This window comes from Marmota flaviventris, chromosome 9 (assembly GCF_047511675.1).
Source record: "Marmota flaviventris isolate mMarFla1 chromosome 9, mMarFla1.hap1, whole genome shotgun sequence".
Lineage (NCBI taxonomy): Eukaryota > Metazoa > Chordata > Mammalia > Rodentia > Sciuridae > Marmota > Marmota flaviventris.
The window spans coordinates 102,777,554-102,796,173 of record NC_092506.1 but is presented as its reverse complement, the minus strand read 5'-3'; the positions used below and the strand labels follow the sequence as shown (position 1 = coordinate 102,796,173).

The following is an 18,620-nucleotide window of genomic DNA, read 5'->3' as shown; positions in this document are numbered from 1 at the left end:
TGAAAAGATTTGGACATCCTACATCGTCCTCACTGGTGTTATACAGAGGTTACAAACTTCCTTACAAATGGAGGTCTAAGTGGAGCATAATTTCAAACATAAATCTTGGCTGGGGTTATGGCTCAGTGGTACAGCACTTGCCTACCATGCCGGGTTCCATCCTTAGCACTACAAAAAAAAAAAAAAAAAAAAAAAATGCACATAAATCTGTGCAAGAACTGTATCATTCACTACTTGAGAAGAAGGATTCTTATATTATCCCCACTATACACTTCATATTGAAGTTTAGAGCTTGAGCTTTGCCAATGGTATTATTTAAAGAACTATATTCTAATTCTGAGAGGCTGTTTTTGAATGGATGACCCTAGGTTCTAAATAAATTATTGTCAAATGTGTTTTTAAAGGCCTGAAATTTTGTTTTTAAAGACCCTCAGAAATTCTCCCAGGGTCACAGAAATACCCACATGCTCTAATGTGGATGCTAGAGTTTCATTGACTGTAGGCAGGTTCGTGTCCCTCAGTTTACCCAATTGGAATATGTTGGTAGGGCAAGTTTATTCTCTTGTTGAAATCATATCAGTGAGAAAGGGCCCTGCAAAGACCAAGTAATGCTGACTTTTTTAAAAGTTTGATACTGGAATCAAACCAAGAACCTGGCACATGCTAGGCAAGTGTGCTACCACCAGACCCATAATGCTGACTTTTGAGTGACCTTTCCCAGTAGAATTTGGATTCTACAGAAATTACATGTGCCTGCTAAGTTTGCAATCCCCAGGTCTCTCTGGTTTGGCTTGGAACTTGGTTGACCTCTCTGAAGGTCTTTCCTCTGGGCAGCTGGGAACATAGAACCAAGAGCTACACATGTGGTTTTCACTATCAGCTTAATTCACCCTCATCAGTTTCCCTCAAGATGAAGGGCAGCATTTCTCTGTCTGGTAGTTTATTTTAATGAAATATTAAAACTGATCTGCTGAGATTTGTGCATAAATATGAGTGCTACAGCTGGGTGCAGTGGCACATATGTGTAATTCCAGTGGCTCTGGAGGCTGAGGTAGGAGGATCACAAGTTCAAGGTGCCTCAGCAAATTAGTGAGGCCCTAAGCAACATAGACTCTGTCTCAAAATAAAAAATGAAAAAGAAAAAGGCTGGGGATGTGCCTCAGAGGTTAAGCACCCCTGGATTTAATCCCCAGTACCAGAAAAAAAAAGTGTCTAGTTAACCAGTGTCTTTCCAAACTTAGGCTATAGTGGCATCTGTTTAAAGGACAGAAAACATCTAAGAGTTTAGGCCCAAGACAAATATTTATAGACTGACATTTTTAGTTTTCATTGTCTGGGCTGCAGATATTATTTCTTTTAACAATCCAGAAATTTCAAAAGGGCTGGGAATGTGGCTCAGTGGTTAAATGTACCCCCCCCCCCCCAAAAAAAAGCACTGTAACATTGTTTATAAATGAAAGGTTGGGATCATCATTACTGTCTATCAGAAAGGCAAGGCAATGATTCAGTGAATGGTAACAGTGGTAGGTAGGGTCTTTAAGATAAAGGAAATACATAAATATAGACATTTCCAACTGTCTATATTTATGCATTATTTGATTCATTTTACAATGAGAATATACAACTTTACAATCAGAAAATGGGATTGAAAAATTTCCACTTTGAGACAGATATATATATATATATATATATATATATATATATATATATATATATATACCATATATATATATATGGTTTATTTTCTAGCTTATACCTGATTTTTCTTTTCTTTTAAAATCTCTGCCTCAGGCCAAAACAATAAAAGAAGTATATTTAGTGGCAGTTGCAGAAGGCAAGTGGTCAAGAGATCTGAGATGAGTGGCCAGGGCTCACAGCCAGGGTGAACTGCTCTCAGGGAAAGGCTAAGAAGTCTTTGGAACTGGGATCTTGCCTAGTGTGTGCTGCCCCCTGCTGGTTCAGATACATATTCCTGGTCCTAAGAAATGCCCAAAGGATGATTAAAGTCAAGTGGATAAAGTTGAATGGAGTGAATGAAAGTTCATTCACTCAAAATTGCATCTCCCATTAGGGACAGAAAGTTGTTGGAGTGATAATAGAGAAGGTGAAGCTGATTTTCAGCCCAAACCATCTCCAGAATGATTTCTTTTTCTTTTTTAAAAATAATTTCAGTTGTAGATGGACACAATGCCTTTATTTTATTTTTATGTGGTATTGAGGATGGAACCCAGTGCTTCACATGTGCTAGGCAAGCACTCTTCCACTGAGCCACAACCCCAGCCCCCAGAAGAGTTTCTTGCTCTCCAGTAAGAGATGCCCTGAGTATAGGAGTCTGGAGAGAATGATTCTTCTGTCAGAGTCTCTTTCCTCACAAGGCAGTGTGGGGCGGGATTGTGGGGTGGGCTCTCATATAGGCACGCATGAATTAATGGTGTTCACTGGTTAATTCCATGTGCTTTTCACATGCCTTGCAGTTCACTAAATTCTACAGCCTTTGTTAAAAGCCTGGAGAACATGGAGAAGGCCTATCCAGAGGTAAGAGAATTCTGCCTTTTGTTCTCTGAAAGGGACTTGGATGCATGTGTGTCCAGCATGAAATACTGGGGTTGATACAGGGTGTCCTTATCATTGTCATTCCCTTGGGAATCATGTATTATCCTTTGTGTGTCTCAGCTCACAGGCCAGTGCTTGCACACAGCAGCAACTCAGGAAGGCCCTATCACTGCAAAAGGGGTGGTTGAAGAGTGATGGGACTGGGCAGGCTGGGCCAGACCAGTCCTGGGTGGCAGGTGCTGGTAGCAGGCTGAGGAAGGGGCACTGGATTTGGACTCAGAAACCAGCACCACCTCCCAGAACCACCTCAGCAAGTTGAGGATGAGGATGAAGATAATCTGCCCTGCCTCCTCCTCCGTGTCGTTGTAAGGCTCAAATAAAATGATAGGCAGCTGAACCTGGTGGTGCATGTCTGTAATCCCAGTGACTTGGGAGGCTGAGGCAGGAGGATAGTGAGTTTGAGCCCAGCCTCAGCAATTTACTGAGACTCTGCCTCAATCAATCAATTAATAAAACGGGCTGAGGGGTATAATTCAGTGGTAAAGAGTCCCTCAGTTCAATCTCTAATACCAAAAAAAGTGCTTCATAATACATGAGGCATTGAGTAAATATGAGGGGAAATTATGATACATTCAGTAGTTGAGGAGTTAATGGTTAAGATGAAGTATTCAGGAACCTTTAGAAAAAGAGGACCAACAAGAACATCTCCCTCTATACTGGTCTGTAACAGAGTTATAAACAGGGACTGAGAGCCAGGTGCAGTGGCACAAGCCTGTAATCTCAGCGGCAGTGGCTTGGGAGGCTATGGCCGGAGAATCACAAGTTCAAAGCCAGCCTTAGCAATGGCGAGGCATTAAGCAACTCAGGGAGACCCTGTCTCTAAATAAAATACAAAATAAGGCTGGGGATGTGGTTCAGTGTTCGAGTGCCCCTGAGTTCAATCCCTGGAACCAAAACAAAAATGAGTGACTGAGAAATGGATTGATAGCTCTGAACTACTATTCTCTTTTCTTTTTTCTCCTCCTCCCTTCCTCTCTCCTTTCCTTTTCCCTAACTTTTAGAAACTCTTTGAATAGTTACCTTTCTGTCTTTTGTGCTAGTTTTGTCCCAAGAAGACTTTTTCCCAACATGGTGCAGCAGCCTCTAGAAGCCCAGAATTTGTCGTTGGATGATATTGTTTTTCCAAACAGTGACAGGACTGTGAATCACTAAGTGCCACCGCCTCACAGATGTGAGATTCAGTGAGGGCTGTCCCTGCCATATAAACCCTCCGAGATGATGACAATTAGCTGCTAATCAATGCCATTCTGCTATGACTCTAATTAGAAGGAAATGTCCACAGAATACAAGTAATTTAGCAAGATAAGGGGTCCCTGCTGCTAACTCCATGCCCAGTGAAGCGAAGAATCTCAACCCTTTGCTGCTGAGTGCTTTCAAGCCTAAAGGCTGAATTATGGTTCTTGACGATCATTCTCTGGCTCTCAGTAACCCTCTGAACTTACGCATTTGGATGGCTGATGCCCTGTGAATGGGATTGGGTGGACTTATTTCTGGATATGAGATTTGCTTGATTTTTAGGAATTTTTTACACTTTTTTCTCCCTCTAGAAACATGTTTACTCCTCTATAACTACACAGGAAGTGAGGGAGGAAGAAGAACCAAGTGGGAAATCAGAGGCCACCTACATGACCATGGTGAGGATGGTTCTGGGCCACAGAAGGGGCTGGGAAGGGTACGGCAACCGTGGGTGGCAGATGTGTGACTAGATCACCCAGGGAGGCTGTTTGCTGAGGACAGAGATTTTTCTAAGTAGTAGGAAGTCAGAGAAAATAAACTCTGCTGGATAAAAGTGTCTTGTCAAACTTGTCTTCATACCCAATTTTGAGGATTAAAGTCATCACTAGAGGTGGCAAGTGACTTCACTGGGAGCAGGGAGAGGTCTTTGCCTCATTAGCACAGCCCTGATTAAGTAAGACCTAATAAAGAGAGTGTGTTAGGATCCTTGGACAAGTATTACACTATAAGGGATTATTTTTTTCTATCAAAAGGCCAAAGTAGAGTCCTTTGACCCTTGGAGTTTTCAATTCTGTGCCTTCTTAATGCTTTTGCCTATTCCGCTGGCATGCAGTCTGCATGCTGAATTTCAGAGAATAGCATGGAGTCTGATTCCTACTTTTTCTTGGCTCAGACTTCTGTGGCTCTGCAGTGAATAGGGGTAGGGACAAAAGGAGTCAGCTGGCAATAGCTCGATGCTATTTGTAGACTAATTATAGGCACCTGGCCCATGAAGGAGCAGTGTTCTGCTGGGGTCAGAAAGGCTGGCTTCCTGTGCTATGGAATGACGGGTTGTGTTTGTTCTTGTCATTCTGTCCAGAGGACACATGACTCCCAGCTGACTGCAGCAGAGAAAATGTGAGATCAGGGGAGTGTGAGGTCAGGGACCTGGCCTGGTTCCACCAAGTGAAACATGAGTCCTGCTCTGAAGCTGCTGTTGAATAGACTCATTTTTTTTCCTACCTCCTTCCCCTGTTATTGCCATGTGATGCTCCAGTAACTGGTCGGGCCTCCCTGGCCTTCACAGACCTGCTGATGTGGCTACTGCTGGGTGTGTCACCCACTAGGGTGTTTGCAGAAGGTCTTAAGGTGGAGATGATGTAAGAGTGACAATGCTCTCATGGCTGCCTTCCCCATGTATCACAACTCCTGTGGGGACAGCACGTCTCCTTGAAACACATCTAATAGAGGGTGGGTGAGGAGAGGCCAGGGCCACAAACTCAGAGGCCTTCAAGTTAATTGAGAACATTCTATGCCAAACTAAATAAGCCTGTGGATGAATTCTGGATTGCAGGACACTTGGATGAGACCTCAAGTGCAGAGGTGTTCTCTATAGAGAGCAAGAGTACAGAAACTCGGATTTTTTTTTCTCCCAGGGATTGAACCCAGGGGGCGCTCTACCACTGAGCTAAATCCCCAGCCCTTATTTTTTTTTTTTTTATTTTGAGCTAGGGTCTTGCTAAGTTACTGAGCCTGGCCTTGAATGTGCTTCCTCCTGCCTCAGTCTCCTGAGTTTTTGAGATTACTGACATGCACAATTATGTCTGACTAAGAACCTTTGATTTTTGTTGTTGTTGGCTTCAATTAAATTTACTTAAATGTATAGTTATTTCTCTGTATCTGTGTTTTCTTCATCCATGGATTCAACCAACAATGGACTGAAAGTATTTGGGGAAAAGTTGCATCTATAATGACATTTGCCGACGGTTTTTCTTGCACTATTCCCTAGACAATACAGCATAACACTAATTTACATAGTATTTCCATTGCATTAAGTATTATAAGTAATCTGGAGATGATTTGAAGTGAACAGGAGGATGGATGTAGGTTATATGCAAATATTACAACTCCTTTTATATGAGGGAGTTGAGTGTCCCTGGATTTTGGTATTTGTGGATTCTTGGAACAGATCTCCCATAGATTCCCAGCACCATGCTGATCTCCCTTTCTAAAGCGGGACACACAATGGTTCAGATTACAAGCTTTGGAGCTGGGCACACCTGGCTCCAACTCCTGACTCTTAGCAGCAAGATGTTAACTTAGAGGCAGGTCATTTAGCCTCTCTGAACCTCAATTTCCTTATCCTTAAAATGGAAATTATAATTCCTACCTTCCCAGGGGTGAGGACCAAATAGGACAATGCATGTGAAATTCAGTACAGGGCCAGGCACATGAAAACAGCTTTCCTTCCTTCCTTCCTTTTTTTCCCCCTGTCCTGGGGACTGAACCCAGGGTCTCACACATACTAGACAAGTGCTCTAACACTGTCACTGAGCTGTTTTTCTGGCCCTGAACTACTTACAGTGCTTTGTTTTTTTCTTCTCTTCCCCCACAGCACCCAGTTTGGCCCTCTCTGAGGTCAGTTCCAGCTGGGGGAATTCCAAAACCAGAGCATGCTTTTTGAGAAGAAAGGAGAGTTTCCTTCAATTTAGCAGCGGCAGGGACTCTGTCCTCCCTCTGTGTTGCTGAGATACTGTACCAGTTATTTCAGACCCCTGCCCTCCAGGTATCCTTGGCTTTTATCAAAGGGCTGAAGATGGAGGGTTTGGAGCCTGGCAGAAGGACTGAACAGCTCTGGAGGAGCAGGCTCTGCTGAGGAGAGGGAGAGAATGAACTTGGCTGGCTAGAAGGGCCCAGAGGAAGTTGGCTGAGGCACTGTGGTGGCCTCAAGCACTCCATCGGATCAGACCCGTCATATGGACAATGTGCTTTGTGGTTGAGCTACTGAGAAGAATCACAGAGATAAAAACCAATGCAAATGATTCCATCAATAAATGATGCCTAAATAAACATGGTTTGTGAAAATCATTCATTCTTATGCCCTGCCTGAGGGGTAAGTGGAGTTTGGGTAAGGAATCCATAGTTTGGAACTCCTGGAACAACTGTAGCACCTGGAGGGAAGCCTCATGGTGACTCTGCATGCTGGGCTGGTGTTGGTCCTGGGAACATACAGCAGGAACATGTTGGAAGTGAGGTCTGAGCACAGATTGGGGATTTGAACTAGTGGTTCTTCCTTCCACCTGGGTATTAGCATTGGTCCTTGCAGGGCCTCACCATAGGCCTCCTAATTCCTCATGGAGTGTCTTTTTCTTTGGTACAGGGGAATGAACCCAGGGGTGTTCAATCACTGAGCTACATCCCCAGCCACTCCCCTTTTTATGCATTTATTTATTTATTTTTATGTGGTGCTAAGGATTGAACCCAATGCCTCACATGTGCTAGGCAACCACTCTACCACTGAACTACAACCTCAGCCCCTCAGCCCTTTTTTTGTATTTTATTTAGAGACAGGGTCTCACTGAGTTGCTTAGGGCCTCACTAAGTTGCTGAGGCTGGCTTTGAACTCGTGATCCTCCTGCCTCAGCCTCCTGAGCCACTGGGATTGCAGGTGTGCACCACTGCACTCAACTTGTGTGTCTTTTTCAAAGGTGATGCTGCAGTAATGCAAAAATGGACAACCCCTGATTTAATTCTTGGTCTGAAATGTGAGGTTTGAACACTTTTTGGTTACTATTGTAAGATTTGATAAGTTGGTCTTAAAAATCCTTTGGTTCTGACCTCTGACTTCTGGTCTCTAGGGATCAGCCTGGACTCAGCTCCTGTCTCCTTTCCTCAGCTACCACAGGCCTTTTCTCATTCTCTGCACCCCTTTTTCCCCACATTGAGCCATTCAGGGCCCAAATAAAGAAGAGATCTTTTCCACATCTCTGATTTCTGATCCAGTCTCAAGCAGGGCTACAATTTTGAATGATTCCTCAAGCCCTCCAAGTATTGGGGCCCTCTCATGGCATTATGAGCTCTTTCTTTTATACCAGTTTTTCTTGTTTAACCATGAAGAAGAGTCATTGAGAGTTTTCTTTTTGTTCTTGTTTAGCGACAGAGCTCTGTTGGCTCTAAATAAGGAGTATGTCAACATGCGTATAGAAGGTGCTATCCTGTCCAAGACATACCAGGGACACATATTGGCACTATAATTTGACTCTGGAAGGACTCTTCATAACCAGAGTGTTTATGGGGAAGAAGTGGTTTCATTTCTGGCCACCCTCCACATTTTTTTCTTTGGGTTAAGGAGCCCCTTTTATAAGGGGGGGGGCAGTAACTGGGGATTGAACTTGACCACTGAACCACATCTGCAGTCCTTTTTTGGTATCTTATCTAGAGACAGGGTCTCACTGAGTTGCTTAGTGCTTTGCTTTTTGCTGAGGCTGGCTTTGAACTCATGATTTTCCTGCCTCTGCCTCCTGAGCCATTAAGGGGCCCTTTTCTACTTCCCTAAATGTATGCATTGGACAGCCTTCAAGATACAGAATCACTGGAATAAGAGCTGGAGGGTGGGCTGGACAGCTTATCCACTGCATCCTCTCAGGGTACTTTGATTGTGGAAGTGTGAACATACCCAAATTTGAATTTGATTCCATTCTGGGTTCAGCAGTTGAGTCTGGGGAGGAGGAAGAGGAAACCTACCTGTCTCTCACAAACCTTCTTCTCATACCTAGGCATGAATTTGCTGCTGAGGATGGAATCCATGGTTGTCAAATACCAACTTTGCTGAAAACTAACACATTCCTGTAGGAGACCATGGAAAAGATTTACTTGTTCTCTTATGTCATTTTCTTACAAGGGACTGTCTATTAAATCCAGGAACATAAAGGTGGACGGTGTAGGGAGTAGGCTTCAAAGTCAAATGGTTTGGTTCAAATCTAGGTTCTGGCTCTTACTTGTCAATACTGCAAAGTTTTCTTAGATTCTCTGAGGCTGTTTTCCCTATGCAGATGCTTCTTGTCTGAGATGTGGTTATATCCATTATAAATTGAAATTATCATCAGTTGAAAATGCATTCAATATGCATAACCCACAGAATATCATAACGTAGCAACACTGGAAGATGAGTTGTTCCCCTTTGGGATCATGTGGCTGACTGGAAGCTGCAGCTTGCTGCCATTGCTCAGCACTGAGAGAGAGGATCTTACCACAGATCGCTAGCCTGAGAACAGATTGCAATTCAAAACTCAGAGTATGGTTTCTACCGAATGCATATTGCTTTTGCACCATTGAAAAGCTGAAAATCATAAACTGAACTATAGTAAATTGGGGACTGTACATGTAAATTTGGGACTGTAGGATTTTTTTCTCTCTCTCTTTTGCAATTACTAAATGAGATAGCTTAGACAACAGTGCTGGTCTGAGCCCTCAGTTGGATTTATCTTTTCCAGCTCTTGCTATTCAGAAACGGGTTCTTTCTTTTTTAATGCCATGCTAACCAGTCTGTGCCATTAATAACAAAATTGAGCAGAATGGATGACAATATCTTCTGGTGACTCAGTGCCCCTCTCCTGTTGATTTTTATTTCTATGGGCAGGAAACAAACTCAGACACCTAAGTCCCTCTAACTCAAAGAGAGAGTTAGGAAGCTGAGCTTAGGCAAAGGGTTCAAGGGGTGACATTCTGAAGGGCAGGAAAACTGCTGGAAAGGGATCAAGCTGGGTCCCCTGGTGTAGAAGATCCTTCAGCAAGCGCTTTTGTTACTTGAATTTTCAGTATGTTAGGTCCCTAGAACACCAGATGCTCCCATATTTGAAGGTTTCCAGAAGCACACAGGTCCTTGCCAAGAGAAAGCCCGGAGGGGGTGGGCCGCCCATGAATAATGCAGGATCTAGCAGCTCCAGAATTTGGCTGTTGAAGGCTGGTGGCACAAGCCTGTGATCCCAGCTACTTGGGAGCCTGAGGCAGGCAGATCCAGTGAGTTCTAGGCCAGAGAGGAAACAGAGTGAGACCCTGCCCCCTTAAAAAACAAAAACAACACCAAAACAATGAGCAACAAAACAAAAACCCTCAAACAAACAGAATGTTGCTACTGGAATTGGAAACAGCCAGACTGTCCACTGGACTAGCAGATAGACTGTCCTTCTTCTTCTTCTTCTTTTTTTAATGTTTATTCTTAAGTTTTAGGTGAACACAATATCTTTATTTTACATTTATGTGGTGCTGAGGATTGAACCCAGTGCCTCGTGAATGCTAGGTGAGCACTCTACCACTGAGCCACAACCCTAGCCCCTAGATGGTCCTTCTTTAGGACCCTGCCAACCCTTTGTCTCTCCCTGTTCCTTGCAACTCCACTCCTCTTCCCATTTTGGCTCCACAGTGTGCTCACATGTCTACATTGGAAATTTCCTTTCGTGAAATACCAGCTCTCTCTGTGTGTGTGTGGTTAGAGGGGCCCATGCTGACACGGAATTAGTGGTTTCTGAGAGCTGAGGAGCCCTAGGCTGTAAGTTGCATTCCAACACAGACCAGTAAGCCTCTTCCTAAGTTGAAAGAAAGTTTCTCAGGACCACTGACCTTCTGACCAGCTGGTTTGCAGATGTGGTCTAGGCTTCTTTAAGGGAGGTCAGGCAATTCATGACCACTTCTGTAAAACCAGACTCTCAAAACATCTTTTTTTTTGTTTTTTTAATCAAAAATTAAAGGAACTCAGAGTTTCTCCCAAAGCTAAGACCTTTCTTTCGTTTTGTCAGCACTGGTGATTTTCCTGTGCTGGAACTATGTTTCTGGCCTTCTGTGTTCGGGTGCTATCTTGTCTACCCATCCATATATCCTCCCACTTTTATTTTTTTTTTTAAATAAAATCTTCTGCTTTATATATCTTGTCTATCCTGCATTTAAGCCTTTGCTCTTGGTGCATTCTTGCCTCATGAGCTATCCTTTCCCTTCTTGCCTGCCCAAGTCTCCGAAAGTCCTGCCTGGGTGATCTCTTGAGTTTTTGCACCTCCCTCGATATGTCTACACTTGATCAGATTTTTATCTTCTGTTGTCCTCTAATTGTTTCATAGATGTGGCACTTTATCTTCTCTCAGAGACCTTAAGCGCTTAGAGACCCTGCTTTAGGTGTTTTCTGTGACTCTTGCAGCCTCCACCTCCACAAGGTACAATCCTTCTTGAATGGAAGTCCTAGTGAGTGGAGTGGAGCAGCCTGCACAGGAAGCCTCTGGACCAGTTCCCCCACACCCTGGCTGGGTAGGGTCAGGCTGGTGGAATTTCTGCCCTTGCCTGGATCATGACATAGACATTGCTCATTCTCTTTCTGCTCAGGGACCATCAGAGGCCTAGCCCATACTCAGAATGAAGTTGGAAAGTGAGTTGGGAAATAAATAATGACAATACTCTTTGATCCTGTTAGCATGGCAACTCCTACAACACCAGGAGAACTTAGTTCTCTCCCTGCAGACAGGATTGCACTCATCATGATGTACTGTGCCTGAATTTGTGCACTTATTTCCTTGTCTAGAAAGTGAGCACTCATGGGAAGCTGTTTCTCAGTCATTTCCAGGTGTACAGTTTCTAGCCCAGTATTAAGCACATCGGGCCATTAAATAGGCATAGTAATCTCTTTTATCCCTGGTTTTGCTTTCTGCAGTTTCAATTAGCCACAGTTAACTGTGGTCTGAAAATATGAAATGGAAAATTCCAGAATAAACAATTCATAAGTTTTAAATTGAGTAATGTGATGAAATCTTGTACTTAGTCCTGTTTCTTCCTAGGAAGCATACATGTGATTCCCTTGTCCAGCAAATCCATGATGTGTATGTGACCTGTCCATCAGTTAATTAGTAGTTTTCTTGGGTAGCAGATCCACTGCCATGGAATTCACAGTGATTGTAGATAGGGTTTGGTTTTATTCGTGGTTTCAGGCATCAGCAAGGGTCTTAGGATGCATCTTCCACAGATAATGTGAGACTACAATATTTGAACTTCTTGAATGAGTGACTTGATTTATAAATGAGTAAATGTACCCAGTGCTACACACAGGTGCACAGAAGAAAGAAGTAATGTGAAGATCAGGAATAGGTGAACTTGAAGCAGATCTTTTTTTTTTTTTTTTTTTTTTTTTTCAGCACCAGGGATTGAACCCAGGGGCACTCTACCACTCAGCTACATCTCTAGTCCTTTTTATTTTATTTTAATTTTGAGAGAGGGTCTTGCTAAGCTGTTGTGGCTGGCCTCAACTTTGTGATCTTCCTGCTCAGGCTCCTGAGTCACTGGGATTACAGCTGTGTATCACCATGCCCTGCTGGAACAGATGTTTGAAGACAGACCATGAGCCTTCTGAGCAGGCAAGAGAGGAAGGGCATTCCTAGACAAGGAAAGTGCAAAGGCAAAGACAAGATGCTAGGTGCTGTGTATTGCTAAGAGCCAAGTATATGATGCATGGCATTTTTGGTCGAAAGGTGACGCCAGCTAGCCATTGAGATGATATGATTATGTTAAGATTTGCATTCATATGGATATTGGACTCCTGCTGTTCACCTAGGCCGGCTACAGGACTCCTGGAGAGTTCCCATTGGTTGGGGAAGTAGAGTAGGAGGGAGTTCCGGGGGAGGCGCGCCCTCTGCGGGTCCAGGAGGAGGCCACGTGGGTGGATCGAAAATCTTCCCGGGCGCGTACCGGACATTGGCGGCAGTTTCAAAAAATAAAGTTTGTTCCTGCTTGAGTGGCTCGTGATTTTGTGCCCAGCCAGACTGCGGCAACTGGCGGCCCGTACGGGGAACGCCTGAAGCTTGGAGGTGAGTAAAATTGCTCGCCCCTGAGGGAAGGCAACAAAATGGGTGACCATTTCAAAAAACAATGTGTTCTCGTTTTGATTTATCTTGTTTTTGTTTCAAGCTGCCTATCCCTAGAATTTTCTCAGGCAAACTGGGAAAAATGGTTGGCTCAAGGTTTGAAGTTGTTCGGCCCTGAGAAAGAGAAAATTGATACAACTATTCTTTGTTCTGTTTTTGTTTCATTCTGTTTCGGTTTTGTTTTATGCTATCTTATTGGGTTGCGTTACCTTTATAGTAGATTAGAAACTAGTAAAAAACAAACCGAAAGACTGTTAAGTAAATTGTTAGAGGTCCAGGCTATGGTAGAAAACATGTTAGGTCAAGCGAAAGAGAAGGTCTCTCAAGCTAGTCAGACAGAGGAAGATTTGAAGAAAGAAAGCTTAGAGGAAAAACAACCATCAGGCGGGGAATTACAACAGGAGGCTGCTACTAACCCCGTTCTATCACCAGAGGGCGTAATTCAACCAACAGCTCCATCTACAGCTGAGCGGCCCTCAACTCCCATAGTTGATGGACGGAATCCTGAGGCAGGACCCCAAAGATTAGCATGCCCTGTACTTGAGCAGGCAGGAGGGCAACGAATTCACCGTGCTTTAGATTTCAAAACAGTGAAGCAATTAAAGGAGGCTGTAACAACCTACGGGCCACAAGCACCCTTCACTGTGAGCATGGTCGAATCCATTACCAACTTAGACATGACGCCAGCAGATTGGGCTAACATGTGTCGATCTGTGCTAAATGGAGGACAATATTTGTTATGGAAGGTTGCCAATGAGGAATTTTGCATGGAGACAGCTAGGCGAAATGCAGCAGCCAGTTACCCTCAAAGAAATCTAGATATGTTATTAGGAAAAGGACCTTATAAGGGTCAACGGCAACAAATTGAATATGATCCTGGCGTATACGCACAAATTGCTGTAGATGCAGTTAGGGCATGGAAAACTTTACAGGGGCATGGAGATTTACAAGGACAATTATCTAAGGTAATACAAGGAGCTAATGAACCTTACGCTGAATTTGTAGATAGGCTTATTCAGACAGCTTCTAGAGTATTTGGAGATACAGAACAGGCAATGCCATTTATAAAACAACTGGCTTATGACCAAGCAAATCGTTGCTGCAGAGAGGTCATCAGACCATGGAAACATGAAGATTTAAACACATATATTAAATTATGTAGAGACATTAATGAACAAGGGCAAGTCTTAGCAGCAGTACAACAGGCTTTAGATGCCAGGCCAAAAACATGCTATAATTGTGATCAAACAGGACATTTTAAAAGGAGTTGCCCCATAGGAGGAGGGTTTAACAAGGCTAGGTATCAAAGGAATAGAATACCGGGTATTTGCCCACGATGCCGAAGAGGGAAGCATTGGGCTAATGAATGCCGTTCTCAAACCACCATAGAGGGTATTCCGTTATCAAAAAACAAGGACCAAGTGTTTGCCCACGATATTGTGGAGAAAGACATCAGGCTCCATTGCCAAAAAACGGACTGGAGGGCCCAATGCTCCGGGGCCCAAAACCACAAATATACGGGGCAATGGAGGAACCCAGCAGCACCATCAAGGTAGTGCCCAGGACGCATTATCCATTAAATCCCTCATCAGACAAACTAGAGGGAGCGCAGGGTTGGACATCTGCGCCTCTGCCAGAGCAGTACTAACTCCAGAGATGGGAGTTCAAATCATTCCCACAGGAGTAAAAGGACCTCTTCCCCAAGGAACAGTAGGCTTATTATTGGGACGCAGTTCTTCAACACTAAAAGGACTTATGATAAGTCCTGGGGTAATTGATCCCGATTATGAGGGTGAAATAAAAATTATAGCTAGTTCTCCAAGAGGTATATCAGTAATTTCACCAGGAGATAGAATAGCACAGTTATTAATAATACCCAGCCTACATGATAAATTTTCCAGTCGTACTGTAGAAAGAGGTTCCAAGGGATTAGGCTCCACAGGTGTAGATTGGGCTATGCTGTCTTTAAATCTAGATTCTCGCCCCATGCTAAAACTAAATATTCAAGGACATGACTTTAATGGGCTACTTGATACAGGTGCAGACCTTAGCATCATATCTCATCAAGAATGGCCGAAACATTGGCCATTACAACAAGCCACTCAAACGCTTCAAGGCCTAGGAGTGGCAACTAATCCCCATAGAAGTGCAATGGTATTAGATTGGAAGGATCCTGAAGGATGTGAAGGAACTATACAGCCCTATGTATTGGATCATCTTCCTATAAATTTATGGGGATGAGATGTCCTAGATCAATTAGGTTTGACATTAACAAATAACATCAATCCTAATGCGCCCACTACTAGGGCTAGACAAGGCTTTAGGAAAGAAGAAAGATTAAGAAAACAAGAACAAGGTATGACAGCACCAATTCAAATAGATCAAGAAACAAATAGACATGGATTGGGTTTTCAGAAAGGGCCACTGAGACAATCAAAATTACTTGGAAATCAGAAAGACCAGTGTGGGTTCCTCAGTGGCCCCTGACTAAAGAAAAGATACAAATAGCCCATGACCTGGTCAAACAACAATTAGCGGAGGGACATATACAACCTTCCGTATCTCCCCATAATACTCCCATTTTTGTCATTAAAAAAAAATCTGGTAAATGGAGATTATTGCAAGATTTAAGAGCCATTAATAATGAGATGGTTATTATGGGACCTGCTCAATCAGGGATTCCCCAATTGTCTGCTTTACCAAAAACCTGGTATGTTTTAGCTATAGATATTAAAGATTGTTTTTTTTCAATTCCAATTCATCCCGAGGATAGTCCACATTTTGCATTTACTATCCCTGCACTAAATCATGAAGGTCCTGATCAGAGATATGAATGGAAAGTACTCCCTCAAGGGATGGCTAATAGTCCAACTATGTGTCAAATTTATGTTAACAAAGCAATCCAGCCACTTAGAAATCAAAATCCTGAACTACAAATATTTCACTATATGGATGATGTGTTATTGGCACATAAAGATAAAAACACATTGCTAGAATGTTATGCCACACTTACAAATTTATTAAAAAATTATAATCTAGAGATAGCAATAGATAAAGTACAATTAAATCTTCCAATTAATTATTTAGGGGTTTTATTATCCTCAACCATGGTCCGTCCACCCAAAATTCAAATACGAGTAGATCAACTCAAATCACTTAACGACTTTCAAAAGTTATTAGGAGACATAAATTGGATAAGGCCTTATCTAGGCATACCAACAGGAGAGTTGGGACCTTTATTTGATATTCTAAAAGGTCCATCAGATCCAAATTCACCCCGCATGTTGACGCCTGAAGCAAGAAAGGCATTAAAAATCATTGAAACATATATGGAAAATATGCATTTGGATAGAATTGATATAAGTTTGCCTTTATTATTTATTGTACTGCCAGCAAAAAATATTCCTACAGGAGTATTCTGGCAAGAAGGTCCATTATTGTGGATACATTTATCTTATTCTCCTAACACTATTCTTACTAGATATCCTGAGGCTGTAGGACAATTAATACTCAAAGGAATAAAAGCAGCCAAGGGAGTGTTTGGGATTTCTCCCAATAAAATTATTACTCCATATACTATGGATCAAATTGATGAGTTAGCTAATGAGTTAAATACTTGGGCAATAATCATGTGTAAATCTAATGTTTCATTTGATAATCACTTACCGTCTAATCCTTTGTTGTCTTTTTGGTCTAAACATCCTGTAGTTTTTCCAAAGATGACAAAAAAAAAAAAAAAAAAAAAACAACCCTATCATGAATGCTCCAAATATATTCACTGATGGGTCAAATAATGGTACAGCAGCAGTAGTTACCCCTGATCAAACTTTTACATTTTTAGTACCCAAACAATCAGCTCAAAAGGTAGAGCTTAATGCAGTATTACAAGCTTTTATGATGTTTAAAGATTCTGTATTTAATTTATTTTCTGATAGTCAGTATGTAGTTAATGCTATAGTATCCCTTGAAGATGCTGGTAGGATTTCCCCTTCTTCTACTGTTTTCTCTTTGTTTTCCACTATACAAAGTCTAATCTGGGACAAAAAAGATCTATTCTTTATAGGACATATCAGGGCACATACAGGATTGCCTGGAGCCCTTAGTTTGGGCAATGAGTTAGCAGATAAATCTACACATGACATACATATTTTCTCCACAATAGAAGAAGCTATAAATTTTCATAAAAGGTTCCATGTCAATGCTAATACTTTACAAAAGCGTTTTAAAATAACTAAAGAACAAGCCCGACATATAATAAAACAATGTCAAAATTGTGTGACATTTTTACCACAAGTTAATCTTGGAGTCAATCCTAGAGGACTGATACCTAACCATATTTGGCAGATGGATGTCACACACTTGCCAGAATTTGGAAAATTAAAATATTTACATGTTACAGTTGATACTTCTTCCGGATTTCTGATGGGCTCCCTTCATGCCGGAGAAAAAACTAAAGATGTTATAGCTCATTGCTTACAAAATTTTGCCACTGTGGGCATTCCAAAACAGTTAAAAACCGATAATGGTCCTGGTTATGCGTCCACCTCTTTTAAACAATTTTGCTCATCATTTGGCATTACTCACATAACAGGAATTCCATACAATCCACAAGGACAAGGCATAGTTGAAAGAGCTCATCAAACTATTAAAATGTACTTATTAAAACAAAAGGAGGGAATTGGAAAGGGGTATATATCCCCCAAAGATAAACTTAAAATAACCCTTTTTACTCTAAACTTTTTAAATTTGGATTCATCAGGGCTTAGTGCTGTGGAAAGACATTTGTATCCAAAAAATGTACATAAGCCTAAGGTACTTTGGAAAGATATTCTAACAGGACAATGGAAAGGTCCTGACCCAGTGATAGTCTGGAGTCGGGGCTCTGTTTGTGTTTTTCCACAGGAAGAACAGCAGCCGATTTGGATTCCAGAGAGACTAACTAAAACAATTTCTACAGACCAAAAGGAAGATGATTCGACTCAAATCCATAACAGCTGATATCCAGATCTCCAGCTTGACTATTCTTACATCTGCGACAGTGATTAACCAGGATACATTTTTCAATATCTATTTTATTATTGCTTTTTCCCACATCATAAAGTTCTATTTTATTTTTGAGCTCATACAGACCTAGGTTAATGTTTTTTCTGATCAGTTTTATTTTTTGACTGTGGAGTTTTTGAACATTGCAATGGAGATTTCACCTAGGTAAAGCTACAAGGCCTTTACTATTGTCTTATGTGTTATATGTTACGTGTGCACACTTCTGTTTTGTATTGTATGTCTGTATGTGCGTATGTCCATATATCACATATGAGGAGCGCTCATGCACATGGATCCAAAAATTTTTTTTTATTATTCACGTGATTTTAATAGTTTAATTTAATTTGGGTAAACAGCTGTTGAGGATTGTTTTAATATATGAACAAATAGAAGGTTAACAGATCTGTTTGTTTACTTTCACCTTTCCTTTTCATTATATTTAATAATTCTGTTCAGGATAATGTAAATTGTTCTAAATATTGTTTTCTTAGTACCTGTTGAAATGTTACATATTTTTTTTTAGCATCATTGTCAAAATTCCTATTTTCATCCCAGTGCCGGTGAAGACAAAGATAAAACCAAACTACAACTTCTTCGAGAGTTATCACAACAAACCGTGTAAACTGATACATCAATGATTTATAACTCAACAAGTAATGCTCAATCAATGAGTCGATTTATTTTGGAAGGATATGGACATATTGATAGATTCCTCTGCTTTGAACTGCTTACAAAACTTGCCTGGATATCACTTGTATGCTTTATTTTGGGAGGATATGGACATATTGATAGATTCCTCTGCTTTGAACTGCTTACAGAACTTGCCTGGACTATGTATCACTTGTATGCTTT

At 41.8% G+C, this 18,620-nt stretch overlaps 1 protein-coding gene across 3 annotated transcripts in view; it reads left to right on the top strand.

Annotated features, from left to right (window-relative positions):
- The window catches only part of Jaml (junction adhesion molecule like), a 28,214-nt gene extending 21,317 nt beyond the window's left edge, over window positions 1-6,897 (top strand). For all 3 annotated transcript variants that reach the window (XM_027930500.3, XM_027930499.3, XM_071616736.1), the window contains 3 exons: window positions 2,475-2,535; window positions 4,161-4,247; window positions 6,443-6,897. In XM_027930500.3, the coding sequence (XP_027786301.2) occupies window positions 2,475-2,535; window positions 4,161-4,247; window positions 6,443-6,511 (217 nt within the window). In that variant the 3' untranslated portion in view covers window positions 6,512-6,897. The remainder of the gene's footprint in view (window positions 1-2,474; window positions 2,536-4,160; window positions 4,248-6,442) is intronic.
- Window positions 6,898-18,620: the final 11,723 nt, after the last annotated feature.